At 27.6% G+C, this 26,246-nt stretch overlaps 1 protein-coding gene across 5 annotated transcripts; it reads right to left on the bottom strand.

Annotated features, from left to right (window-relative positions):
- Positions 1-395: 395 nt before the first annotated feature.
- On the bottom strand, positions 396-25,954 carry LOC126902314 (uncharacterized). 5 transcript variants are annotated; one of them, XM_050679738.1, is made up of 4 exons: positions 25,621-25,954; positions 25,508-25,560; positions 15,166-15,612; positions 396-818 (listed from the first exon to the last, which is right to left on the bottom strand). In XM_050679738.1, the coding sequence occupies exons 1-4, from the start codon at positions 25,894-25,896 to the stop codon at positions 428-430; spliced, it is 1,167 nt and encodes a 388-aa protein (XP_050535695.1). In that variant the 5' UTR covers positions 25,897-25,954; the 3' UTR covers positions 396-427. The 5 variants fall into 5 exon arrangements, 4 of the variants coding, with proteins under 4 accessions (XP_050535695.1, XP_050535519.1, XP_050535610.1 ...); XM_050679562.1 differs by lacking the exon at positions 15,166-15,612 and having other exon boundaries at positions 396-1,265; XM_050679653.1 differs by lacking the exons at positions 15,166-15,612; positions 25,508-25,560 and adding an exon at positions 2,850-2,902 and having other exon boundaries at positions 396-1,265.
- Between the last annotated feature and the right edge of the window lie 292 nt (positions 25,955-26,246).

Genomic DNA, 26,246 nt, shown 5'->3' with positions numbered 1-26,246 from the left:
GGCACCTGTAGCACCTCGGACCCTTGTCTCCAAGGATCCTCAGCCTATAGGTGACCCATCCCACACGGATCTACTCGTGTGAGATAATTCTTAACATATAAAGATAAAAATTTATTGGAAATATAATTGAATGAAAATGTATGTAATATATTATAAGATTTATAGAAGTATATAAAGGTATAATTTAAAAATTATTAAAAAAATAAAATTAATAAATAATTTATAAAAAAGTTTTGTTTCAGTAAAAGCATACTAATACAATTTTTAGAATGATTCATGATCAATTAAGTTTACTAAATTAATTTTCTTCATTAATTTTAAGAGTATAATAATATAATTACTTCAGAAACATTGTAACTGATCAATTACAGAAATAGTAAAAGTTTTACCATATTAATTTATTTAAAATAAAAATACAAGACTTTCATTAATTACTAATATTTATTTTATTGAACCCTAAACATGAATATTCACTTGTAATAGCATTTTTATAAAAATTTATAAATTCATTTAAAGAGTATTCATATAAAACTTTTCGACTATCGGTGATTTTATAAGTTATATAGAACAAAACTATATCTTGCCATGATTTTAATAATTCATTTTTACTTAAAAAATCTTCTTTAAACAGGCAACGTTGTCCGAAATGAATATTCCCTTCGGTAAATTTTAAGTCAAACTGTTTTCGTGCTCTTTGAAAATTGAATAAAAAGTTATTAGCTATTAATATCATATCATCGGTTGACAGATTCAAAAAATCAGATTGCGTTAAATTAAGCTGTTCAATTTTCGGAAATAAATTACTTAATAAATCATAGGTTTGTGACAAGCATGCATGTGAATTATACATCACTTCCCAGATTGATGTAGCTTTTAATTTATCTAAAGCTAACAACATATATGTAAACATTTCTTTTGAATCTTTAACCGCATCAAAAAATTGAATAATATAATCTATAACACCATCTAAATTCCTATCATTTAATTCATTTCTGCATATTTGTATTATAGCAGATATATAGGTGTTATAATTCTTTAATACTTCAGTATATCTACATCTGATCAGCTGTGTAAAATATTTTTTTTTTAGATTAAAATTAAATTCATCTACAGGATCTCTAATAATTCGCTCAGTAGTGATTATTTCATCATAACTTATTATGCTTATATGATTCAATAATTCCCAATTTCCTTCACGGAACAAAGTATTTAGTATTTGAATTGCACTCTCTTGAGGAAAGTCGGTGTGTTGAGGAGGTTTCAGCCTAAAATAAAACAAAATAATTATTATATATACACTTAAAAACATTACCGAAAGGTTATTATTTTAATAATGACATTATAATTATTCTAAATTTAAGATTCAAACATAAAAATCTATTTTTCCTATAGAAAAATACAATGTGAGACTAGAAAATTGTAGTAAATAGCTGAGGAAGTATTAAATAACTTCGATATTAGTAATATAATAACTAGTGGCATAGTTGAGTCCAGTATAGATGATATCTGACAGTGATTAAAATCACTATTATTAAAAACGCTTCGAAGCAAATCTGTAGATAATGTTTAATTTTAAAAAAATTGGTGGATTATTCCAAAAGCAACAAGATTTCTTAATATCTCATTTATTTCTTGATTACTAGAATTATGATTTCGAAGTGTAATATATGTAAAAATATATATTATAGCAATTAATTATAGCATGAAATTGATATTTAACAATTTAATATTGTAATTTATTACAAAAACCGTATTTTAGCTTCGATACGATGCTAAGAAGGTATTGGTTTTACTATGATTTTTTTTTTTGTCTGTTACCACTTTTTCTCATCGAACCGATTTCTTTCAAGGATAAGTTAAAAGATCGAAAATCATATCTAGTCGAAGATATTACCCTTAAAAATTGTCACAAATTTTTGAAAAATTAACCAACCAAAATAATTTTTTTTAAATAAACACCGTACGTATTTTCTTTTCATTTGTTATATATTTTATGATAATCTGAATTGACTAAAGTCAATTTTTTATGGTAATAAATCATTTCAAAAGAAATATTAATAATCCTATATAACTTTTGGTGTTAAAATATGTGACACAATTGAAATATTCAGAACTGTTTTCCTTACAGTTATATCCTATAGTTTAAACCTAATAAGTAATAATATAAAAAATTATAGGTGATGGAAAATATATAATTTCTGATTTGAAATTAGCACGAAAAATTGAATAATATTTATAATTATAAATATATTTTTGACTCTGATGAATATGTTTGTCGTCCATTTATTTATAATTAACAACAAATTATTATCTAAAAAGTTATTGTCAAGCCCATCAATTTTTATACATGTTTGCCATAAACGTAAGAACTACTTTATAATTTTTTATAAATTCTCTGAAAAAATTACAATTCTAAATTATTATTAAATATAAATCTCAATCTATATTTTATGAATATATTTATTCATATATTACACTTTTAAATAAAAAAACTACTAATCAAGAATAATAAAGGAAATAGGAATTCATTTTGCTTTTGTATAATCCATCAACTTTTTAAAATAAAACACTATCTACAGATTTGCATCGAAGTGTTTTTAATGATAGTGATTTTAATCACTGTCAGATATCATCTATACTTGTCACAACTATGCCACGTCCACACTATGTCGTGACCGCACTGTGTTACTATTTGACTATACAAAAGTAAAATTTAAAACTAAACAATATAACTTATTAATTAATATTTCGTTTAATCTATGCTAATATTAAATTACTTAAAAATATTAGTTTATTAAAATATAATTTTTTAGGAGACAACTATATTTTTATTAAAAAATATAACTTACTCGGCTGTGTAAGGGTTAAGTAACTGATTGAATCCAATATTAAAATAATAGTTATTAATGATATTTAAGCAGTAATTATTTAACTTTTCACTAACAAAATCAACAAAATTATTTTCATAATTATTAATTATGCATTCATCATAATAATTTTTTTGGAGATTAACTCTCATCATACTATTTATAATAGTATTATTGTTTTTAAAAAAATTATCGGTTATTTCAATTACTTTATTAATAAAATTATTTATATCTGTGTAGTCTTCTATAGCTACTAAAATGTTAATACTTTTGTCATTATTTACATAATTCAGCATTTCTGACGTTTTCATTGATGACGTATAATTTTGAACGATATAAATTTCATCTATAACCGTTTTTGGGCGTTTCATTGATTTTCTCGTTTTAACAAAATTTACATCTAAGTATTCAATAAATTGTATAGCTCTGTATAAATATTTAAACATTACATTTGTATTTTTAGTTGTATTTAAAAGTACTATTGTGCAATTAGTTGCATTTTCAAACAAATTATTTTTATAATACCTTTCACAAACATCTATAATGATTTTCACGTGTTCAGTAAATATTTGTAGTACTTCAATAAATAAATAGTTGATTAATTCAACTATATAATAGTATGTTATTAACAATTTGGAAAAATATTTACTTTTATTTTTTAAAGCTTCCTGTATGCTTTTAATATCAAAATCTATAGTTCTTACTGACAAGTGTTCCAGGTTAATATGTGATAATTTATTACATATGTTTTTCGTTACATGACTTAAATATGTTGCATACACATCTTGATCTATTTTACTATTAATAAGTCCTACTTTAAGAAAAATGCTTATTGAAAAAAGTATCAAGTTTAACAATTTAATATTCATTTTCAATATTAATATGGAATTAATGTTTTTGATTTTTTTTAAATTACTAAAATGACAGAATAAATTTGTTTAACGTATTGATCATATTTATAATAAAATTATTTGAAATTATGTATGTACTTTTCTTTATTATAGTTTTATAAAACACCTGTTTAATTATTGATATAATAGTTACATTGAAACTAAAAATATATAAATATTAATGACTGCTCCCTCCTATTTAATATATAATTTTTCTTTCATAGAAGAAAAATTATAGGCACAAATTTCTTTTTAATTTGTAGTTTACAGAATGATTCTTTCAACGTTGGTCACACGATTTCTCTTTTAATTATTGTTATTCAGTTGCGTTCTATTTGCCGACAAGTACGGACATCTTATCGCATATCGAACGCTTATCTACACCGTTGCTCAGTAGTTTTTGTGATTGGTTATTTATCTTTTAGTTAGTTTTAGTTATTATCGAGGTGGACTTAATGCCCATGCACTCAGACCTGTTGGTCCAATGTGCGTACCTCACCTATCAGTAGACCAGTCAAAGGGCTTATTTGATGTCTAGTCATGCTATTAAGATCACCCAGCAGTAGACTGGGGGTCTTTATAAACATTTTAAATTGTCTAGATACTACCAAGTATTTATAGATTTTTCTGTGTTGTCCTCTGCACCAATTCTTGGGTAGCGTTTTAAGCGATTGCTCAGCGAGTCCAACTAATGGTTCTGCTCCAACATAGGTGTTTGTTATTTATCTTACAATTGTTATAGAAGTTTGACTATTTTAGAGCTCTGCATGGTTCAGTTTGAACCGGTCCGGACTGAACCATACTAACCACGGTTCGATCCGGTTCGGTCTTATACTTCAAATAATAAATTGGTCCGGCTCTAGTTGGTTTGTAGTTAAAAATTATCGGTCCTTTTTTTACGGTCCCTTAAAAAGTTCATCGGTCCAGTCCTGGTCTTTAAAAGAATTCAAGGACACGGTCTTGGTAATAGTTACGTTAAAACTAAAAATATATAAAGTTTAATGACTGGTCCCTTATATATACGGTTTATATAGCAAGGTCTAGAAGAGATACCATTGATCAAGATTTCTTTTTAACTTATAGATTACAAAGGGATTCTTTTAACGTTAGTTACTCGATTTCTCTTTTAATTATTATTAATAGTTTTGTATTTGTTAGTAAGGCAATACATTCTAAATCATGCATATATAGTTGAACTAGTTGTTATAATACATGTACCACTTATTATTGAGTAGTCTATAAATTATTGTATATTAGTCATCAAGTTGATATATAATCATTTTCTATTTGAAACAATGCAGAAATTTAAAGTAAAAAGTAATTTGTTATAACTACAACCATCTAATAATAAACTAATGGTAGTAAAAGGTTGTGAAAATATTATATATATTATAAATATTATAAAATGTTCAGTAAGTAAAATAAAGAGTTTCTACTGTTTTTGTTGTTTGTAACATTTGATCTGTTTCCTTTTATTTAAACATTGTGTGTAATGGGGCAAAAAATTGTTTCTAATTCCTTCTTTATCTTATGATCATTCAACTAGCATAAGAAGTGGCATATAAATCACAAAAAAATGAATTACATTTATTTCATCTATGTTTACAACATCATGATAATAAAATTACTGTTGATATTATTAAACAACACACTGGATACAGTTATATTATTTAAGATAACAATTTAATGTATTTTTACTTATGTTAGTATAGTTCAAGGTCAAAAGGAACATATTCTTTTCTCGATTATGTTGTTTTACTCAATGCATATTATGCATATACTTATTGTATACATGTTAACAATTTAGTTGTAGTTATGCCGTCTAACGAGTAAAGTGACCCGTTGCCGTTGTACATGTAAAAATTAACAAACTAAACGGCAATGCAAATTGGAAATTTCAAATGATGGTAATATTAAAACCATATGATGTGTTGTTTTCTATAATAGATGGAAGTTATGAATATCCAATTCAAATAATAAAACATGATACAGAACCAGACACAGAGGCACAATTGCGTTTAGAACAAGTGCAGCAAAAATGGTTGATGACGGATGCTAACGATCAACGTTATATAGTTATGTCAGTAAATGAACAGTCATTAGATTAGAATTGTGACACAGCGAAAGGTATGTCAAATAAATTACTGAGTGTATATGAACAAAAGTCTAATACATCAATTACATTGATTCAACAAAAATTTTATAGTTATGTAATGGATAGAAATAATAATATGGCACAAGATATATCAAAATTAGAAAACTTGAATAAACAATTAAAACAATTATACGATTTAATGCTGATAACTAAAGTTCTTATAACCTTACAAGAATATTATAAATATTTGTGTAGTGCATATGATTCTTACCATCTGAGAACAAAACATTATTAAATTTGACATTCCGACTTATGGTAGAGGAAACAAGACAAAATAATGGCCATGAAATTTAGAAAAATAATGGCTAAAATAGTGTATTTGCGGCGAAAAAATCGTTCAGAACGAAAAAACAAAAATATTCAATGTTTGATAATTATTCTGAAAATCAACAAAATAATGATATAAAACCAGGAATTTACAATTTTTGTAATAAACCAAGTTATTGGAAACGTGATAGCTGGACTTTGAAGAAAGAACAAAATGGAAAGAATAAAATCGAAAAGGCATATGGGTATTCAATTCATGGTAATAGAAAACAAATTTTTCTATGAAGCTTGCGTTTATAGTAAACAACACAGAAAACCATTTACACTGTGCAGTACAAAAACAATAAAACCTGGTCAGATAATTCAGTGTTTTGTTGTATACTCATGAAAGAAAATTTTCTTGGTGGTAAAAGATTTTTGTTATATTCAAAAATCAGAAGTAAAAGACAATTTTGAATTATTCTTAAATATAGTAAAAAATCAGTTAAATATATCAATTCTTACTTTATGAAGTGATTGTGGTTTGGAATATGAGAATGATGAAGTCAAAGTTATTTTGAATAAATTTGGTATAAAACATAAAACCAGTGTACTACAGCAAATCGGTAAAGCGGAACGAACAATGTGTACAATAGTCGAAGCAGCTACAACTATATTATATAGTAAAATTCTGTCAAAAATTCTTTGGGCTCAACGGCAAATACAGCTGTATATGTATTGAATTGTACGTTAAATTTGGGTTGTTGTATTTAAATATGAAACTATCTTTTTGTTCTAACTTATAGTTATAATAGTTCAATACTAACGCAAATGTTATTAATAAAGATATAATCAAACAAAGTAAAACATATAAAATAATGATACACTTAAAACAGGATAAATTAATAATACACAAAATGAAAACTTAATGTCACAAACGTACCACGCGGAAAGAGATTACCTTCGGTACTTGTAATAAACCAAAAATAAAAAGAAAGAAAAGAAAAAGTAGAAAAATTAGAGAGTGAATATAAAAGAAAATTAGGGGTTGCTTAGTAGATTATTATAATCAATTATTTATTATAAGTTTTTGTAATTTTAATGTAGATTTAATTGTCTTCAATTTTATTTAAATTAATTTTCTCATTAATTGTTTCTCTCATTAATTATTAATGGTTTATCACGCAATAGATTGTTGGAAGTTCGAAAGCATAGGTTAAATTGTACTTACCTTACGTCCTGTGTGATACAATAATATTTTAAGTAATCCAGTGTTGATTTCCGTATTAAACGCACTACGTATACGATTTACACTATATGNAATAAACGCACTACGTATAGGATTTACACTATATGTAATATAGTCTATATAATTGCTTACAAAAAAACGACTCAAGACTTTAAATAATATGATTTAATTACACAAAGTCTAAGACTGATCTTACTTGTAAAAGATTTTAAACACTCTGTATTTTATTATAAAAACAATTCTGATTTTTTTTTAACTTATTGATTTTTTTACGTTTATTGAATAAGTATTTTTTTTTAGAGAGTATAATTTTTTTATTGAGAGATCGATACCAATATTTCTTAAATTTTCCTCTGGCCTGGCCAAAACAAGATTCAGAAATATCTATATCTATGTAAAAAATTTATCAAGGCAGAATTGTGGTGGCCCAATGTGTCCCGGTGCTAAAATAAAGCACCTTGAAAGGATGCGGCACAATAATAACCAAGACAAAAATTAAACACTGCAAATATATTCGTAAGTTTCTCTACGTTGTCTGCCGGCGCGATGTTTATTAAAACAAAGACATTAGCAACGAGACTAGCTACCCAATACGCATAGGCTTACAAATATATTCTAACCTAATATACCTAATTCTAGAACAATGTCTAGTTGCAACCTTTACTCTGTCTGCCGGCGCGATGTTTGTTAAAACAAAGACATTAGCAACGAGACTAGCTACCCAATAAGTATAGAGTTGCAATACACTTAGTCAAATAAATTTAAATCTCAATTTAAATTGAGAAGATTGTGACCTTTAGCTTTGTCTGCCGGCGCGATGTTTGTTAAAACAAAGACATTAGCAACGAGACTAGCTACCCAATAAGAAAAGCTCACAATAAATTTTTATTATTAAATGAATATCTAAATTTAGGTTGGATTTATTATTAAAATAAAATAATTTAAAAAAAATATAATGTTTAAAATATTATTTGATGTTTATTTTCATAACAAGAAAAATAAAATATTATTAATGATTGAACAAATTAAATTAAATTAAAAGATTCACCAAAACAAAATTCACTTTAAAATTTCTAAGTGTCATTTAGTTTTAAAGAAAAATATTCTAAGTCCAAATTAATTAAAAAATCGACTAAGTCCCGGAGAGTGAAATCTTGAGTAGTGTCGTAGATTTTGTGTATTTTAAAATCGTCAAAAGAACTGGTTTAGATGGGGAAAAATGGCTTTTTATAGTGCGAAGGGGGTAGCCCAGTGATCTCTACCGTGATCCTAGAAGCTGAGGCTTTGTATTCTAATTGGTTAATTAAAATGGGGTCCCAGCGTGTAGGCGTTACTTAATAATTTCTACAAGAGGGAGATTTTATCGTATAGTTAAAGGGTTATTTTGTATTTTAAATAAGAGAACCCTGTTTTGGTGATCTTGTATAATCATAATATGTGACATACATGAACAAATGATAACATCATATTATATATTAATATTATATGTAATAATATAATATTACATACTCCCGAGGTCTTCTCCTCTTTTCAATTCATTCCATTTCGTCTTCTATACTAAAATATTTTCTTTTTTATAAAATTCATAATGCAATCATTTTCAAAAATGTTTATAAATTTTACTTTCTGGTCTAGTAACAATAATTCGGGGAATTACAATTAATCCAAACATTACAAAAGTGTTCTACTTCTAGGTTTACAAATAATAGACTATTTTATATTTTTGTAATAATAGATCAAGAAATTACAATTAAACCAAACATTACAAAAATGCTTTATTTTCAGTTTTACAAAATAATGACCTATATTACAGTTTCAAAGAATAAACGCCCTATGAATTAAGATATAATAAAAGTCCTAATATAAGAAATTTTAAAGTATTGGTAGTGAAGTTTATGTTCATATACCAAAAGAAAAAATTAGAAAATGGGATCAAAAAAGTAGAAAAGGAATATTTCCTGGGTATTTAGAAGAAATTAAAGGATACCACATATGCTTTGATGGAAAATAAGTTTCATTAAGCAGAAATGTTATAAACAAAGAATCTACGAAAATAGAGAACAAAATTAGAAAAGAAGATGAAGAAATAAATTTAGAAATAATGGTTGAAAGTGAAGAAAATAACACCAATGATGAGAATAATATTGAAAGAGAACAAAATATGATTGAACTTGATCAATCAGCAGATCAAACTCAAAAACAATTAAAAATGAAACTTAAAGAAAGACAAAATATAGAAATATCAGTAAGGTATAGAACAGAAATATTTTATTCCAAATGTGATAATCCAATTACATATAAAGAAGCTATAACACAAGAAAATTCAGAAAATTGGAAAGAAGCAATGGAAAAAGAAATGTTATCATTAAAAAAAATGAAACGTGGAAATTAGTAAATATACCAAAAAAAAAAGTACTTCACAATGGCCGGGTATATCGAACTAAACTCAAGAAAAATTAAAAAGTTGATAGATGTAAAGCCAGACTAGTAATTAAAGGCTATGCACATGTGAATGGTATTGATTTTCAAGAAACTTTTAGTCCAGTTGTAAAGTATGACTCTATATGAATATTGCTAGCAATAGCCGCAGCCAGAAAATTAATACTCAGACAATTCGATATTAAAACATCCTTTTTTATATGGTGATCTTGAAGAAGACATTTACACGAACCAGCCAAAAGGTTATGACGATGGAACTAAACAAGTTTGAAAACTTCAACGAAGCTTGTATGGACTGAAACAAACACCCAGATGCTCGAATACCAAATAAAAAAATTTGTTGTTAAACTTTGATCTAAAAGAAACAAAGGCAGATCCCTGTGTATTTGTAAGTAATAAAAATGAACAATTAATGATTGTAGTTATTTTTGTAGATGGTGGGATTATAGCAGCAACAAATGATGAGCAGGTGGACATGATGGTGAAGTACCTGAAGAGCAACTTTGAGACGAAATCAAGCGAATTTAATCATTTTTTGAGAATTGAAATTGATCAGAGACCAGATGGGTCAATATTTATACATCAGTTATTATACTGTCAACGCTTTTTGGAGAAATTCAATATGTGTGGATCAAACGCCCTATGTATTCCTGCAGATCCTCAACATTCATTTGATACAAATTTATCTGTATCATTAGAAGCATGGGAAGTTCCATACAGAGAAACAGTAGGAAGCTTGTTATATATAAGTCAGATCAAAATAACGATTGCTGTAAATTTTGTCAGTCACTATTTAGAAAAGCCTCTGATTGGAATACGGTGAAACGTATTCCAATATATTATCGATTCAACGAACTAAATATATAGTTGTTCGTTATCATTATATTCAATGAAGAAATGTTTTCACTGGAGTATGTGATCAACAAAGAGCAGTTAGCTGACATCTTGACCAAGCCTACACCACGAACAAGAATTCAAGAACTCAGAGAAATGTTAGGAATCAAATATATAGATTTATGATTTATTTTAATTAATTATGTATAGGTATCTTGTTTATGGGGAAGTGTTGATGATATTATTAAACAATACACTGGGTACAGTAATATTATTTAAGATAACAGTTTAATGTATTTTTACTTATGTTAGTATAGTACAAGATCAAAAGGGAAATAATCTTTTCTTGATTATGTTGTTTTACTCAATGTAGCTTATTGTATACATGTTAACAATTTAGTTGTAGTTTCGTCGACTAACGAGTAAAGTGACTCTTTGCCGTTGTACATTTCTTATATTATATGTTTTGATATTTTATATTATATACTATTATATTACGAATAATTTTATAACCTATTTCATTCTACACTTATATTTCTTCTTCTTCTTCCTTGCCTCATTCCTAACTACTTGGGGTCGGCCACCCTTATCCTAAACTTCCATCTGACATGATCTCCCACATCATCTACGCACACATAAGCTGTCCTCATATCGCATTTAATAGCATCCCTCCATCTCTTTTTTGGTCTTCCTCTAACTCTTATTCCTTCAACATTCATTTCTATAACTGTTCTTACAACTTCCGATTCTTCTCTCCTCATAACATATGCTGATCAACATCTATTTTGGCCGCATTGTCTTGTATGTAAGTAGCAAGGCGTGCGATGCGGCCTTTCAATTTCCCTATTGGCGAGATAAGACTCGCTATTTCAGCTATTGTATTTATACACGCTAATAATACGCTCGAGACGGAATTGCCTGTTAGCGAATTAATTTTTTGACACTATTGCTCTCTTCGCTTCAATATAATTTACGATGTCCACAAAAATATTTGTACAAAATGGATTTTATGCACAAGTATTTTTAGGCAATCAAATTAAGGCAACTGCATACAAAATATGTATATATATATATATATATATATATATATATATACTGATAGTTTACCTTAATTAGTATTGCTTATTCCTTTTTTTTTTCAAGTAATCCAATTTGGAAATTTATACGCAAAATAGAGTTAACGCACGGGTTCAAATATCAAAATCGACTTAATACTTTTAAGTTAAGACCCCACTTTGCCACGAGATTGTCATTCACTATAATAACGCACTACCCAAAATGAGTAAATTTCTTTTTCATTTAATCCGGACGAATGACTAACTTTTAAGGGTTTACTTAGTGATATAATTAACACCGCCATTAATTTTAATAAAGTTAATTGATGAAACTTACATAACAATTGGTCACTCGCATGCGTATTACATGTTATCTGGGTTGGGTGTTAACCAGTACCACTACTATATTACAATCGTAAAGATTATCACTATTTAATACACAACAAGAGGAATATTTTGCAAATTATCAAAAAAATAAAATTAATACATAAATATTAAAAAGTTTTATTTTAGTAAAAGCATACTAATACAATTTTTGAATAATTCGTGATCAATCAAGTTTACTAAATTAATTTTCTTCATTATTTTTAAAAGTATAATATGAATATTACTTCAGAAATATTGTAACTGATCAATTACAGAACTAGTAAAAGTTTTATCACATTAATTAATTTAAAATAAAAATACAGACCATGGTCGCCCGCAGGGGGGGAGGCAAGAGGGGGTGTTTGCCTCCCCCTGGACTTCGGAAATACATATTTAAAAATTATAACCAATCTGATTTAAATTTGTATAATCTGAAAATTTTATTTATAAAACAAAAAAATCTAACCGGATTTCTAGATGTATTTATTTTTATTGACTTAATGGGATTTATCGTCATATGCCGTTACATTATTGTCGACCGATGGCTATCGGCTATTGACTAGTATATTTGAGAGGTTTTTATCAATTTGTACGGAAATTCCATAATGGAACGACGAGTGACGATCGACTATTCTAGTTTTATTTGTCAGCACTCTTCCTTTAATGAAACACGCAATCAAAGCTGCCTAAATACAGTACGTTCTATACTATACATTTAGTATATCAAGTATTTTTATAGTAAGTTTTATATTTATATAGTCGGTTGTCTAATATTATACTATTATAGACATCAGACATTTTTTCAAAAAACCTAAGTTCTGTGATTCTGATAATCAACCCTCAAATTCAGTAATTAAAATAAATAATACAGAATCGTGTGAAGTTGAAATTACTTCGGTTGCTATAAATACAAAAAGTAATGTTATTAGTGATGGGATAACGGATGAAAAAGATATTGGAAAATATTTAAATCAAGGAAATATTGACAATTCTTTGAAATTCGCACTTTTGCGTCATCCTTGGGTACCCAACACTAATTATAACTTTAAAAGTAATTTGAAACCAGGAAATACTCGTGCATTTAGGCACAATTGGTTGCACGAAAACAGTTCATAGTTAACTTATTCAGAAGTTGAGGGTGTGAAAGGAGCTTTTTGTAGAGTATGAGTGGTGTTTAAGCCATCTATTCACAGAGGTGTACAAGGTAAATTTATAATAAAACCGTTTACTAAGTACAAGGATTTTCATAACTTTTCTAAAATACATATATCTTCAAAGTGGCATTCTGAATCAATGTCTAGAGCTAAAGATTTTATGGATATTATGAATGATAAAAAAATTAGCGTGATTGAACAAGTAAATGTTGGACTACAAAAAGAAATAGAAACCAACAGAAAAAAATTAAAATCTATAGTATCAACCATTGTGTTTTATAGAACTCATGACATTGCTTTGCGAGGGGAAAAAATAGATTCAGGTAATTTTCATGATCTTCTACATTTTTGTATTGATTCAGGCGATGAGATGTTCAAAAATCATTTTTTAAGCTGTGCAGGAAATGCTAAATATTCATCTCATAGACACACAAAATGAACTGATAACATTGTGCAGGAAAATATTAAAAGAAAACATAGTGTGTAAAGCCAATGCCGCAATTCGTTTTCTATCATTGCCGACGAAACAGCAGATATTTCTGGTGTTGAGCAATTGACAATTGTAATTAGATTTTTAGACAAACAGTCAAATCCTTTTAAAATACGAGAAGGATTTCTAGGCTTCTTCCCTTAAATAAATTAAATGCAGAATCGGTTGCTACTAAAATATTATCATTCATGGTGAATTGTGGTCTTGATTTAACTAAACTTTGTGGACAAGTTTATGATGGCTGTGCTACAATGGCTGGAAAAGAAAGTGGTGTTGCTAAACTAATTAGGGACCGATATGCCAAACCTTTATTTTTTCATTGTGCTAGTCATCGATTAAATTTAGTTATTAATGACTTAAACAAAATTATGGTTATTCGTAATACTACAGGCACAATTAAAGAAATTATTAAATTTTATCGTGAAAGTACACTTCGAAGAAAACTAATACCTAACATACCACTATTTTGTGAAACACGTTGGTCTTCAAAGTATAAAAGTATTAGAGTATTTTCTGAAAATTTTATTACAATAATTCAAGTTTTTATAAAATTGAAAATTTGTTATTTGAAGGTGAAAATTGGTATGTTTATTGGCAAAAAAAAGATTTTCAAAGTATGGACATTATAGATTTACTAAAACATAGTGAAATATTTTTCCCCGGTATTACAATTGCATTAGAAATTTTCCTATCTTTACCAGCTACAAGCTGCACTGCAGAACGTACTTTTAGTACATTACGAAGAGTAAAAACTTGGCTTCGATCCACGACAAGTGAAGACCGATTAAATGGTTTATGTATGTTAAGTGTACATCGTGAAAAAGTTAAGGCAAGCAAAAATCAATTTATTGAACAGTTTATAACAAGATTTGCAACAGAACAACCGCGAAGACTTCAATTTTTATTTAGTAATGACTCATTATATATAATAATTTATATTACACTTTATTTAATTTTACTTTTTGGTATTTAATTTTTTTTGGCCACCCCTGATAAATTTCCTGCGGGCGCCCATGTACAAGACTTTAATTAATTACTACTATTTATTTTATTGAACCCTAAACATGAATATTCACTTATAATAGCATTTTTATAAAAAAATTTAAATTCATTTAAAGAGTATTGATATAAAAATTTTTGCCTTTCGGTGGTATTATTAGTATTAAATGTCAAAACTATATCATTCCATGATTTTAATAATTCATTTTTTTCTATACAATCACCTTTAAAATTACAACGTCGTCTGATAGTATCTCTAACGTCATAAACTACTAGATTTAAGGTTTTTCGTGCTCTTTGAAAATTAAATAAAAAGTTATTAGCTATTAATATCATATCATCGGTTGAAAGATTCAAAAATTCAGATTTCGTTAAATTAAGCTGTTCAATTTCGGGGAAAAAATTAATTAATAAATCATAGGTTTGTGACAAACACGCATGTGAATTATACATCACTTCCCAGATTGATGTAGCTTTTAATTTATCTAAAGCTAACAACATATATGTAAACATTTCTTTTGAATCTTTAACCGCATCAAAAAATTGAATAATATAATCTATAACACCATCTAAATTCCTATCATTTAATTCATTTCTGCATATTTGTATTATAGCAGATATATAGGTGTTATAATTCTTTAATACTTCAGTATATCTACATCTGATCAGCTGTGTAAAATATTTTTTTTTTAGATTAAAATTAAATTCATCTACAGGATCTCTAATAATTCGCTCAGTAGTGATTATTTCATCATAACTTATTATGCTTATATGATTCAATAATTCCCAATTTCCTTCACGGAACAAAGTATTTAGTATTTGAATTGCACTCTCTTGAGGAAAGTCGGTGTGTTGAGGAGGTTTCAGCCTAAAGTAAAACAAAATAATTATTATATATACACTTAAAAACATTACCGAAAGGTTATTATTGTAATAATGACATTATAATTATTCTAAATTTAAGATTCAAACTTAAAAATCTTTTTTTCCTATACAAAAATACATTGTGAGACTAGAAAATTGTATTAAATAGCTGAGGAAGTATTAAAAAACTTTGATATTAGTATAGTATAAGTTTTTCTCACAGTAGTAAACAATTTTAAATTCTTAAGTAATATAATAATGTCATATAAAGGGAAACATGAAAAGTGTAGGTGTTGCGTACGAGGCAGCTAGACCGTAGGACGGCTAGTTGTGCACCGCACTAGAATGCCGCTTTACCTTAAGCCTGTTTAATAAAACGTTAATATTGATGTGGGAGTGGGTCACCTAGGAGATGACGGCTAACTATAAATCCAATAAGTAAACGAGAGTAGACAATAATTAAATAACAAATAATCACATATATTAGAAATTCCTCAGAGAGTATCTTAAATTTAAGGGGTAACGGAGGGGCCCTTAAATACTAGAGGCCGGCGAAGCGGCATAAAACATATAGTTAATCTCAATTAGAACAAACAATAATTAACATTAAAAATAATATAAAACTCAGCTGTATAGATGACGCTGTTGATGATGATGAGTGGACTGTATGAGATCTTGTGGTAATGGTGTCGAACATCTGAGTATGACGAGTCAGAGTGTAAATCCAGGTACGTAATGGCAGATAAGAACAGACCGCGAAGAGGCGACTACGGCAATGAAGATATTTAGTGATGGTCAGGGCCCAATCACTAGTGGCGTGCAAGGGCACGTAAACTTTGAGTACAAGGGTGCAATAAACAAGAAATAAAAAACTATGCCGTACAATGGCCGAATAATTTACTATTCAAGCGAAGGCGCTTGCAACAGAAAAAAGATGACACACAAAACAAAAAAAACCGACTGACTTATGACAATGTACTGTTCATGGATGAAAAAACGACACGGAGGTCATCGATTTGCTGTGATGGGGGTGAGTAAAGCAAGATGCTGGTGATCAACTGTCCCACCAAATAATATAATCAATGATCTTTATAACAACTGGTCAACTAGATCCTTCTAAAGGCGTTCTGTACCATACAGTAGGGGATTGACGTTTTGAATAAGAAACATCAAATTACGGGTATTTTTATATTAGTTTTTAACTTTGTGTTTATTACGTTTCGTAAATAAAATATAACTATTCGAAAACCGACACTTAGTGTAAATACTTTATATCCATCGTGCTATTAAAATTATGTGTTTGTGTGCGGCAAGAGTCAAGGTTGGACTGCTGCTTCTTTAGTTGATCACAACAATCAGTGTGCGTGCTGGCTAGTTTTTAAGCTTAACCGTCCTTTAGTAGATATAAACAAAAGGTAGCTATGCTGATGACCGACAAATGAGCCACCCTTTAATCTCCTACTTTTGACCTTAACCTAACTGACGTGTCTATAACTTACCCCTTTAGTGGTTCATTAATTGGAGGGATTGAGGCTAACCAGTCTATTCAACCGGTGGATTCAAGAATAGCCAAAAACGACGAACTCGTTGTTAAAAGTATTAGTTAATTTGTATACTATTTATGTGTCTAAGTCGGAGTACTACCGACGTACGACACAATTCAACTTCCGTTAATTCTAGTAATTGAAAGGTTACAAATATCATAAAAAATAATCAAATTAATTGGCCACAACGGATAAAATCCACAACTTTTCATGGCGCATTGAAAATTACAAAACAGGGTCACCAACCCACTAGGCGAGACAATGTATTATCAGATCACAGTAGGAAAAAAAATTATATTGTACATTAAAAGCAATTTAAGATAACAAAAAAAATAGAAAAGATATGAAGGTTGTATTTGATATTCGCTGAGTCATTGATAGTTAATGTTCACCAAAACTTCGTGACAGTTGTCACAAACCATGATGATCAGGGATGACCTCATACAAGGCCGTTGTCCGTACCTTATAAACTAGGGGAAGTTAATTTTTGAAAGAAAAAAAAATGCAAAAATAAAATAATGATTAACTTAAATGAAAGGGACTTTATTAAATAAAAAAACCCAGCACAGGGGGTTCGCGGCACAGTGGTGACGTGGCATAGTTGGATCAAGTATAATGATATCTGACAGTGATTAAAATCACTATCAAAAAAAAAAACGCTTCGATGCAAATCTTTAGAAAGTGTTTAATTTTAAAAAATTGGTGGATTATTCCAAAAGCTTCATAAACTGCTAGTTCCTTATTAATATCCTGATTAAGATAAAGTATATCGAATAAAAAAGGAATTATTAAAAAATAGTATTTCCCATAAAAAAATTATATTGATCAATACAATTTTCAATAAGTTATAGCATTATAAAGTTAAAAATGTAAAAAATAAAAATGAGAATTTTCACACAATAATAGCATTTGGTAGCCATTTTCACCTTGAAGACAAAATAAAGTCCGAAATTTTTTTTTTCCATGATAAAGTATATTACATTAGCTTTAATTTAAGATATATATAAAAGTGTCAGACTTTCCGGAACACTTTCAAAATTTAAGTTGAAAAAGTCAATTTTTTGTGAAAAAGTTGTCATTTTGAATCCCCCCCTGTAGGCAGGTAAAAAGTCAGATTTATAAAAAAAATATACCAAATGATAGGTAAAGACATCATGCATCTACAAAAAAAAGAATTATATTGATCCATACATCTTTCGAGAAGTTATAGCATTATAAAGTTAAAAATATAAAAAAGAATTTTTTTACAAAAATCGTATTTTTTTTATTAAGTTTAATGTCTGTTTTCACCATGAAGATAAAATAAAGTCCGAAATTTTTTTTTACCATTATAAAGTATATTACATTAGCTTTAATTTAAGATATATATAAAAGTGTCAGACCTTCCGGAACACTTTCAAAAGTTACGTTGAAAAAGTTCTACTTTCTATATGCATTTTTATGTTTTGAATCCCCCTGTATTAAGGGAAATGGTCCGATTTAAAAAAAAAGTATGTCAAATAAAAGATCTATATAAATACTACTTCTCATTAAAAAATTGTAATGATCCATACATTTTTCAAAAAGTTATAGCATAAAAAGTTAAAAATGTAAAATACAAAATCGAAAATTTTCACACAAAAATAGCCTTTGGTAGCCATTTTCACCATGAAGATAAAATAAAGTCCGAAATTTTTTTTTTTCATAATAAAGCATATTACATTAGCTTTAATTTAAGATATATATAAAAGTGTCAGACCTTCCGGAACATTTTCAAAATTTAAGTTAAAAAAATTAATTTTTTGTGAAAAAGTTGTCATTTTAAATCCCCCCTTGTGGGCAGGTTAAGGGTTAAATTTATGAAAAAAATATACCAAATGAAAGGTAATGATATTATGCATCTATATAAAAAAGAATTATATTGATATGTTCATTTTTGAAAAAGTTATGGCAGTTTTTAGAAAAAAAAATTGAAAAAATTTCGAAAATTAGCGATTTTTAAATTTGTAATTTTTTTGGAGGTTTCCCCCATTTATAGGGAACAAGGGAATTTTTTTCAATTTTTGAGGGTAATGTCTTCGACTAGATACAATTTGTGATCTTTTGACGTATTATTGAAAGAAATCGGTTCGGTGAGAACTGAGAAAAAGTGGTAACAGACACAAAAAAAAAAAAAAACACATCTTAGTAAAACCAATACCTTCTCAGCTTCGCATCGAAGCTAAAAAATAAAAATTAAGTTAATAGGAGTCAAAAAACCTTGTCTACAAATTAAAGGAGCAAAGAGAGAAAAACAAATCAGATATTAATAAAAAAAATGGTTACACCTACACTTATGTTATTAGAGAATACGATGAACGTCTTCGGGTACCCATCGGCTATTAATCACGGCATTACCGCTAAGAAAGGCGATTATACGCCCCAAGTAAGCGACTTGCCTAAGGTTTTAGGCAAATAGACTTAGTTTGCAAGATGTTGGGACACCCCGGAATAAAAAGCACTACGTCAATACATTGTACTACTAATATATACACATGACACCTAATATGATGTAATGTTATATTATTACATATAATATTTAACATAATGTTATCATTTGTACATGTATGTCACATATTATACAAGATCACTAAAACAAAGTTCTCTTATTTAAAATACAAAATAACTCTTTAATAATGCAAAAAATCTCCCTCTTGTAGAAATAATTAAGTAACGCCTACACGCAGAACCCTCTTTTCATTAACCAATTATGATATAAAGCCTCAGCTTCCAGGATCACGGTAGAGATCGCTGGACTACCCCTTTAAGACTATAAAAAGCCATTTTTCTCCATCTAAACCAGTTCTTTACGTCGATTTTAAAAGACACAAAATCTATGACACTCTACTCAAGATTTCACTCTCTGGGACTAAGTCGATTTTTTTAATTAATTTGGACTTGGAATATACTTTAAAAAAACATAAATGACACTTAGAAATTTTAAAGTGAATTTTGTTTTGGTGAATATTTTGATTTGATTTAATTTGTTTATTAAATAATAATGTTTTACTCTTATTATTGTGAAAATAAATATCAAAAATATTTTAAATATTAATTTTTTTTTAATTATTTTATTTTAATAATAAATCCAACCCAACTCTAAATTTTATTTAATAATAAAAATCTATTGTGAGCTTTTCTTATTGGGTAGCTAGTCTCGTTGCTATGTCTTTGTTTTAACAAACATCGCGCCGGCAGACAACGCAGGGAAACTTACGAGTATATTTGCAATGTTTAAATTTTGTCTTGGTGATTATTGTGCCGTATCCTTTCAAGTTGCTTTTTAGCGCAGGGACACATTGGGCCACCACAATTCCGCCTTGATAAATTTTTTACATAGATATAAATATTTCTGAATTTTGTTTTGGTCAGACAAGAGGAAAATTTAAGAAATATTGGTGAGAATCTCTCAATAAAATATACTCTCTAAAAAAATACTTATTCAACAGACGTAAAAAAAATCAATAAGTAAAAAAAATTATATTTATAATAAAATATAAGAGTGTTTCGAATTATTTACAAGTAAGATGAGTGTAGACTTTGTGTAGTTAAATCTTATTATTTAAAATTTTGAATAGTTTTTGTAAGCAATTATATGAACTATATTAATAGTTATGGCTTAATACCAAAATCAACACTAGATTATTTGAAATATTATTGTATTACACAGGACGTAAGGTAAGTACAATTTAATCAATGCTATTAAATCTCCAACAATCTATTGTGTAATAAACCATAAATAAAAAATTAAGTAGGAAAATTAATAATTAATAAGAGAAACAATGTGTAAATCATATAATAAATATTATAGACGTAGACATTTTATTTTAATTATAATTTAATAATAAAAACCACATGATTAATATAAATATAACCCTTTATTTATTTACATTTTATTTAATTATTTACTTTTACTCCTACCCTACCATTAATCTAATTTATTTACTTTTCTTACTTTTTATTTTTGGTTTATTACAATGAAACCTATATATAAAAAAAATCACAAAAAAATGTATAACATGACAGGTGGTATTGTAACACGCCTGCTATGTTGAGGGACATAAATAAATAATACATAAATAATAAATAACATAAATAATACAAAATTAATTTAATAATAAAAAACCCAGCACAGTGGGTTCGCTGTACAGTGTGGATGTGGCATAGTTGGGTCAAGTATAATGATATCTGACAATGATTGAAATCACTATCATAAAAAATGGTTCGATGTAAATCTGTAGATAATGTTTAATTTTAAAAAACCCAGCACAATGGGGTGAGGCACAGTGGGGTCATGGCATAGTTGGGTCCAGTATAGATGATATCTGACAGTGATTAAAATCACTATCATAAAAAACGCTTCGATGCAAATCTGTAGATAGTGTTTAATTTAAAAAAAAATTAGTCAAAAAAGTAGGTCAAGTAAGAGCTGAGATAACAAATGATAGCTACAAAAAAAAACCATATGGTAAAATAATATTAATATGAATTTCTTCTCACGAGAGGAGACTACAGTAATGGGATCCTTGATATTTATTGAAGATATTGAATCTAAATGAAAAAAAAATCAAATGAGTTAAACATTTTTTTCTAACTCAAAAAGAATGAAGAAAAAATGCAGTGCCACAGGCATGAAAGATCCAAGTGTTACCGTCTCAGAAATCATACGTCGCATTCGTCACTTAATAAAAATGGAAATTTAGCTAGTTCAAATTTTAAAGTTATTTTTCTCGACTTCAAAGAAATAAAAAATTTAGATTGATATAATAATTATGAAAATCAGTGTAATCCCCTTATAATAAAATAAAATACAAAACTAAGAATTTTAACACAAAAATAACATATTTTTGAGTACGGTAGTTATTTTCACCATGAAGACAAGATAAAGTCCGAATTTTTATTTTTTAATATTTAAGTATATTATATAAGCTTTAATTTAAGATATATATAAATGTGTCAGTATTTCCGGAACACTTTCAAAAGTTAAATTAAAAAAGTTAATTTTTTGTGAAAAGTTGACATTTTAAATCCCTTCCTGTGGACAGGTAAAAGATCAGATTTATAAAAAAAAAAATATACCAATTGATAAGTAATAACATCGAGCATTTATAAAAAAAATGATATTGATTTGTTCATTTTTCAGAAAGTCATAGCAGTTTTAAGTAAAAAAAAATTTCGAAAATTAGCGATTTTAAAATTTGTAATTTATTTGGAGGTTTCCCCAATTTACGGATAATAAGGGAAATTTTTTCAATTTTTGAGGGTAATGTCTTCGACTAGATACGATTTGTGATCTTTTGACGTATCATTGAAAGAAATCGGTTCGGCGAGAGCTAAGAAAAAGTGATAACAGACACAAAAAAAAACACATCATAGTAAAACCAATACCTTCTTAACTTCACATTGAAGCTAAACAATTCGTCACACTTGCTTATGGCACGGCGCACTAAAAAAAAATTTAGCTCAATACATTAACTAAAAGAAATTATACATTACCCGCCCTGAAGATCTAAAGAATAAGAGGCAGGCTCAACTGACGCCGTAATACCAAAAAAATCGTATTTTTCCAAAATTAGCAGACACTCACTAGTGTCAAAAAATAATACACACAAGTTACAGCACACACAATTCAAACATAAAATATAGTTTAAAAAATTGAAAAACACGCTTTTAAAGCATATCGAACTAAAAAGTTAAAAATAATGTTAAAAGATTCTGGATGAAACTTGAATCCAACCCCAACAGACTAATTCAAATGCTGAGCGCAAACGCCTTGCCTGTCAATCCAGTAAGGCGTCTTAAGAGAGAATGGTGCAGAGATCTATTATCTTTATAAATTATTTAATCTTGTTAACGTTTCATAATTAAAACTCCTAATTATTGTACAAACTACTATACCACTATCCCACTATATATTATTATTATTGTTGTTGTTAATATTATGTAATTAAATTAAATATAAATTTTCAATAGCAGGCGACTCCAGTGGGAGCGACCTCACAGGCTACTAATGTTAAGTATTTTATGTATGTATATTTTCTAAACTATTTACTTATTATAAAATTTTTTTTACAGATTGTAAATTTCAGAAAAAAAAAAAAATAATAATGTTTAAAATAAGCTTAAAACAATAATGAACAAAAAATACTGAATTATTATGAAAAAAAGTGTGGGGCGCTCAATATACCAAAAATATGGCACAAAGCCCCCACGCTTTTTTTCAAAATAATACTAGTATTTTTCGTTCATTATTGTTTTAAACTTATTTTAAAAATTATTTTTAACTTTTTAGTTTGATATGCTTTAAAAGCGTGTTTTTCAGTTTTTTTAACTATATTTATTTTTTAGTTTTTAGTTTTTTATGACATCGCTGTCACAGACACATAGATATTAGAAAATACACATCATTGTTATTATCAATGGTAGTAAGGTACATTATTGTGAGTTTATAAATACACTAACTGACAATACAGAAAGTATATCTATTGATAGTCATAATTGATAATAAACAATCCGTGACTGTGACAGCAATGTCATAAAAAAACAATTAGCTAACTGTATTTGTATTCCCTTATCTATTAAACATGTATATTAACTCAAAAATTTGATACTTGAAATGTTTATATCTAATAATCGAATAAAGTTATATTAAAAATTCAAATGCCATTTGCTATTAAATTAAAAACTCAAACATTTTATCAAATTCAAAATGTGTTCTCATTTAAAAAAACTCAAGTTAATGTTTTTTAACCTTGAAAGGATGAAAAATATCATGTTTTTACTACATATTATTGTAGAGTTTTTTGAATCAAACAATATTATCCTTACCAAAAATTTAAAATTTTCAATAGTTACTGAGTAAACGAGTGTCTTATCCTTAATGATTCACTCTGTATATTATACATGTATATTAATTCAAAAAAAATTGAATCTTTAAATACCTATATCTAATAATAAACAATAAAAATTTGTTTATGTGTATATAATATTGATGCCTTGCGCGCATGTACGGGTACGAAAACCAAAAATAAAATTATACAGAAATAATGCTGTCATCGTGAGCGGGGTGGGGTGAATGCATTACGACAGTCTAGTCTCAAGGCCATAAACGATGAGATGATACGTGGCGCGTGGAGAGTTACAAACATATAAACATACATACATACATACATGCATACATACATACATACAGGTGAAACTAATATAAGGGTGTTTAAAAAAAACATGACTACGAACGAAAACTAACACAACCAGTTCCGATGGATAATTTTCGACAAAACGTCCATCGTTTGACCCGGCGGACCGATGGTGACAACAAGCTAGCCTTTAGAGTAGGGGTCAACAAATTTTACTACCCAGTGCCGGTAATTATTAAGAACAATTCGAATCCAAAGGTGACAATATAATAAGGAGTGAATGTACACATAAATGCTGTCTATGAACCAGTCCGAAGTAGTAAACAGCTGACTATCTCGCACGCGAACAAACAAATCACAACACTTTATTGGGATTATTTGAATGATAAACGCCGTTGCAACACGCATTCGGCTCAACAAAATATATATATATATATATATATATATATAACAAAAGGAAGAGGTACCTTTTGTTACGTTACATAATCTATAAAAATTAGTTTGTTAGAATATAATTTTTATATGAAGACAACTATATTTTTATTTAAGAATATAACTTACTCGGCTATACTAGGCTTAAGTAACTGATTGAATCCAATATTAAGGCCTAGCCGTTTTTTATAATTCGTAAAAATAATTCAATTTTAAATTTGGGGGGGTCAGCCATGGGCCACATTAAATCTAGGGGGGGCCAGGCTCACCCTTGTCTACGTGCCTGTAAATGTAAGAACTACTTTATAATTTTTTATAAATTCTCTGAAAAAATTACAATTCTAAATTATTATTAAATATAAATCTCAGTCTATATTTTATGAATATATTTATTCATATATTACACTTTTAAATAAAAAAACTACTAATCAAGAATAATAAAAGAAATAGGAATTCATTTTGCTTTTGGTATAATCCATCAACTTTTTAAAATAAAACACTATCTACAGATTTGCATCAAAGTGTTTTTAATGATAGTGATTTTAATCACTGTCAGATATCATCTATACTTGTCCCAACTATGCCACGTCCACACTATGCCGTGACAGCACTGTGTTACTATTTGACTATACAAAAGTAAAATTTAAAACTAAACAATATAACTTATTAATTAATATTTCGTTTAATATTAAATTACTTAAAAATATTAGTTTATTAAAATATAATTTTTTAGGAGACAACTATATTTTTATTAAAAAATATAACTTACTCGGCTGTGTAAGGGTTAAGTAACTGATTGAATCCAATATTAAAATAATAGTTATTAATGATATTTAAGCAGTAATTATTTAACTTTTCACTAACAAAATCAACAAAATTANTTTCAATGGTTTTTAAACAGTAATTATTTAACTTTTCACTAACAAAATCAACAAAATTAATTACATAATTATTAGTTATGTATTCATCATAATAATTTTTTTGCATATTAAATCTCAACATACTATTTATAATAGTATTATTGTTTTTAAAAAAATTATCGGTTATTTCAATTACTTTATTAATAAAATTATTTATCTCTGTGTAGTCTTCTATAGCTACTAAAATGTTGATACTTTTGTCATTATTTACATAATTCAGCATTTCTGACGTTTTCATTGAAGACGTATAATTATGAACGATATAAATTTCATCTATTACCGTTTTTGGGCGATTTAATGATCTTCTCGTTTTTACAAAATTAAGATCTAAGTATTCAATAAATTGTATAGCTCTGTATAAATATTTAAACATTATATTTGAATGTTTAGTTGTATTTAAAAGTACTATTGTGCAATTAATTGCATTTTCAAACAAATTATTTTTATAATACTTTTCACAATCATCTATAATGATTTTCACGTGTTCAGTAAATATTTGTAGTACTTCAATAAATAAATAATTAATTATATCAATTATATTATAATATTTTATTAACATTTTAGCAACAGTTTTAACTTTATGTTTTA

Source organism: Daktulosphaira vitifoliae, unplaced genomic scaffold (assembly GCF_025091365.1).
Source record: "Daktulosphaira vitifoliae isolate Bord-2020 unplaced genomic scaffold, ASM2509136v1 Scaffold_1, whole genome shotgun sequence".
In the NCBI taxonomy this organism is placed as follows: domain Eukaryota; kingdom Metazoa; phylum Arthropoda; class Insecta; order Hemiptera; family Phylloxeridae; genus Daktulosphaira; species Daktulosphaira vitifoliae.
Note: the sequence above shows the minus strand (reverse complement) of the source record. Positions and strands in the feature narration are given on the sequence as shown.